Source organism: Penaeus vannamei, chromosome 14 (genome assembly GCF_042767895.1).
Source record: "Penaeus vannamei isolate JL-2024 chromosome 14, ASM4276789v1, whole genome shotgun sequence".
NCBI classification, from domain to species: Eukaryota; Metazoa; Arthropoda; class Malacostraca; order Decapoda; family Penaeidae; genus Penaeus; species Penaeus vannamei.
In genome coordinates this window covers 38,382,944-38,385,443 of record NC_091562.1, presented here as the reverse complement: position 1 = coordinate 38,385,443, position 2,500 = coordinate 38,382,944, and the positions used below count along the sequence as shown (strand labels likewise).

At 43.4% G+C, this 2,500-nt stretch overlaps 1 protein-coding gene across 1 annotated transcript in view; it reads right to left on the bottom strand.

The window, feature by feature from the left end:
• The window catches only part of LOC138863983 (secreted acidic protein 2-like), a 6,101-nt gene that overhangs the window by 3,260 nt on the left and 341 nt on the right, over positions 1–2,500 (bottom strand). Inside the window, exon 2 of the mRNA XM_070129511.1 lies at positions 1–113. This exon is cut by the window's left edge and continues 64 nt beyond it. Within this exon, the coding sequence (XP_069985612.1) occupies positions 1–113 (113 nt within the window). The remainder of the gene's footprint in view (positions 114–2,500) is intronic.

The window sequence follows — 2,500 nt, the reverse complement described above, 5'->3', positions numbered from 1 at the left end:
ACCACCACCATTACCATCATCATTGGCCAAGAAGCCCAAAAGCTGATCAATCTCCTCATCGTCGGAGTAAGAGGTAATTACAGTAGCGATAACAGCTTTATAATAACTTCGTCCTGATGGTGTGGTAAGTAAAGGGAAGTACGGGGCCACTTTGCCACTTTAAGGAGGTCTGTGCTAATGTACTGTTACTTATTAACTATTTTTTTTTTTACTTTAAGGGTAAAAGGTTGGGTGGAGAAAGGATGGACTGATAAAGATCGTATCAGTAATAGAAGTCATAATGATAACATTAACAGAATTTCATCTTGTTAATGTCCTTTTGTGGCATAATTATCATTATCATCAAAATATCATTATCATTACCATCATCATTATAATATAATTATTAGTAATAGCCATGGTCATTACCAATTTTCTTAACCATAGACTTCTCACATATTCACAAGGGGTCATTATCCATACTGATATTACGTCACAGATCAACCCCCCCCCAAAAAAAAAAAAAAAAAAAAATCCGGCTTCCATTCTCAAAATTCGCAGTTTATCGCCCGGAGCGCAGACAGCAGGAGTTCTCTAGATGTAGATAATATTTTTAGTGTCTTTTTACGCGCTCATTCGCGACGACGAATGTACCGGTAAGGTATTTTTAAGTCTCTTTCAAAAAAGAAAAAAGAAAGAAAAAAAAACGTCACACATAAAGAATGATAAAAAAGACAAGAGAATCCTTTAGCACCACTTTTCGGTTGCATTATTAAAGACCAAAGTGAACTCCCTGCTCTTGTTAATAAAACAAAGTGGTCTGGAGTTTCCATTTAAATGTGATCAATCATTTTAGTCTGCAAGAGAAGAGCAACGCTTAAAAGTTAATGCTTCTCGCTCGCCTATTCTTTTTCTTCTATTATTTTAGCCGTTTTCTTTCTTCCTTTCCTTATTTCTAACTTTGTTTCTAATATTTTTCTTGTCTTCGGTCGGCTGTTTTTCTTTTTTTTTTAACATTCGGTCTCTCTCTCTGTCTCTCTGTCTCTCTCTCTCTCTCTTTCTCTCTCTCTCTCTCTCTCTCTCTCTCTCTCTCTCTCTCTCTCTCTCTCTCTCTCTCTCTCTCTCTCTCTCTCTCTCCTTTCGTCTAGGCTACATCAGCTGTTTTTAAAAGAACCTTGTAAGATGCAAGTAGGCCTACGCCCGAGTGCTGATGTTTCGAGTTAGTGTTTTGCAAACGTCATCGTATAATCATTAAGAAAATAATCAAATCAATAAGTATATATGTATAAAAAACGAAAACATAATCATATAGAAATGAGTCGTAATTTTTTTCTTCTCTTCTCGTTCCTATCTCGCCCCAATGCCTTATCTCGCTTCAATTCCTTTCTTTTCTTGCTTCAAGTCCTTTTTTTTCGTTTTAAGTCTTTCTCTCCCCTCAAATCCTTCTCTCCCCTCGAATTCTTGTCTCAAAATTCTGCCTCGCCTTAAGTCATTTTCTCGCTTCAAGTCCTTTTCTCGCTTCAAGTCTTTCTCTCAGTTCAAGTCCTATACTCTCGCCTCAAGTCCTATACTCTCGTCTCATCCTTCTCTCGCCTCAACTCCTTGTCTCAAGATTCTGCCTCGCCTCAAATCCTTCTCTCGCTTCAAGTCCTTTTTCTCGCTTTAAGCCTTTCTCTCGCCTCAAGTAGTATACTCTCGCCTCAAGTCCTTTATCTCATCCTTCTCTCGCCTCAACTCCTTGCCTCAAGATTCTGCCTCGCCTCAAATCCTTCTCTCGCTTCAAGTCCTTTTTCTCGCTTTAAGCCTTTCTCTCGCCTCAAGTAGTATACTCTCGCCTCAAGTCCTTTATCTCATCCTTCTCTCGCCTCAACTCCTTGCCTCAAGATTCTGCCTCGCCTCAAATCCTTCTCTCGCTTCAAGTCCTCTTTCTCGCTTTAAGCCTTTCTCTCGCCTCAAGTCGTATACTCTCGCCTCAAGTCCTTTATCTCATCCTTCTCTCGCCTCAACTCCTTGCCTCAAGATTCTGCCTCGCCTCAAATCCTTCTCTCGCCTCAAATTCTCCTCGCCGCGTCCTGCTTGCGCGTCTTGCCCCTCGTGAGAACTCCTTCCGACACGCAGCGGTCCTAACGGGCTTCCGGAAAGAGTCCGCCCGGCCCGTCATCGTGACATCCGTAATTCCTGTCTCCTTAACGACCAGTGTGAGAAACAGTGCCGAAGGGGAGCGAGATGAAGGAGGGGAGGGAGGAGGGAAGAGGAGGGAGGAGGGAAGCGGAGGGAGGAGGGTGGAGGATGAAGGAGGGGAGGGAGGAGGGAGAATGAAGGAGGGGAGGGAGGAGGGAGGAGGGAGGAGGGAGGAGGGGCTCGGGGGAAAGAGGGGAGAGGGGTGGAGACGAAGACCGCATCGCACGTAGCGGAGTGCCACCTCTCGATGACCTCTTGTTCTCCCCTTTATTTCTTTTACTCGCACACACACACACAAACTCACTCACTCACTCACTCACTCACTCTCTCTCTCTCATTC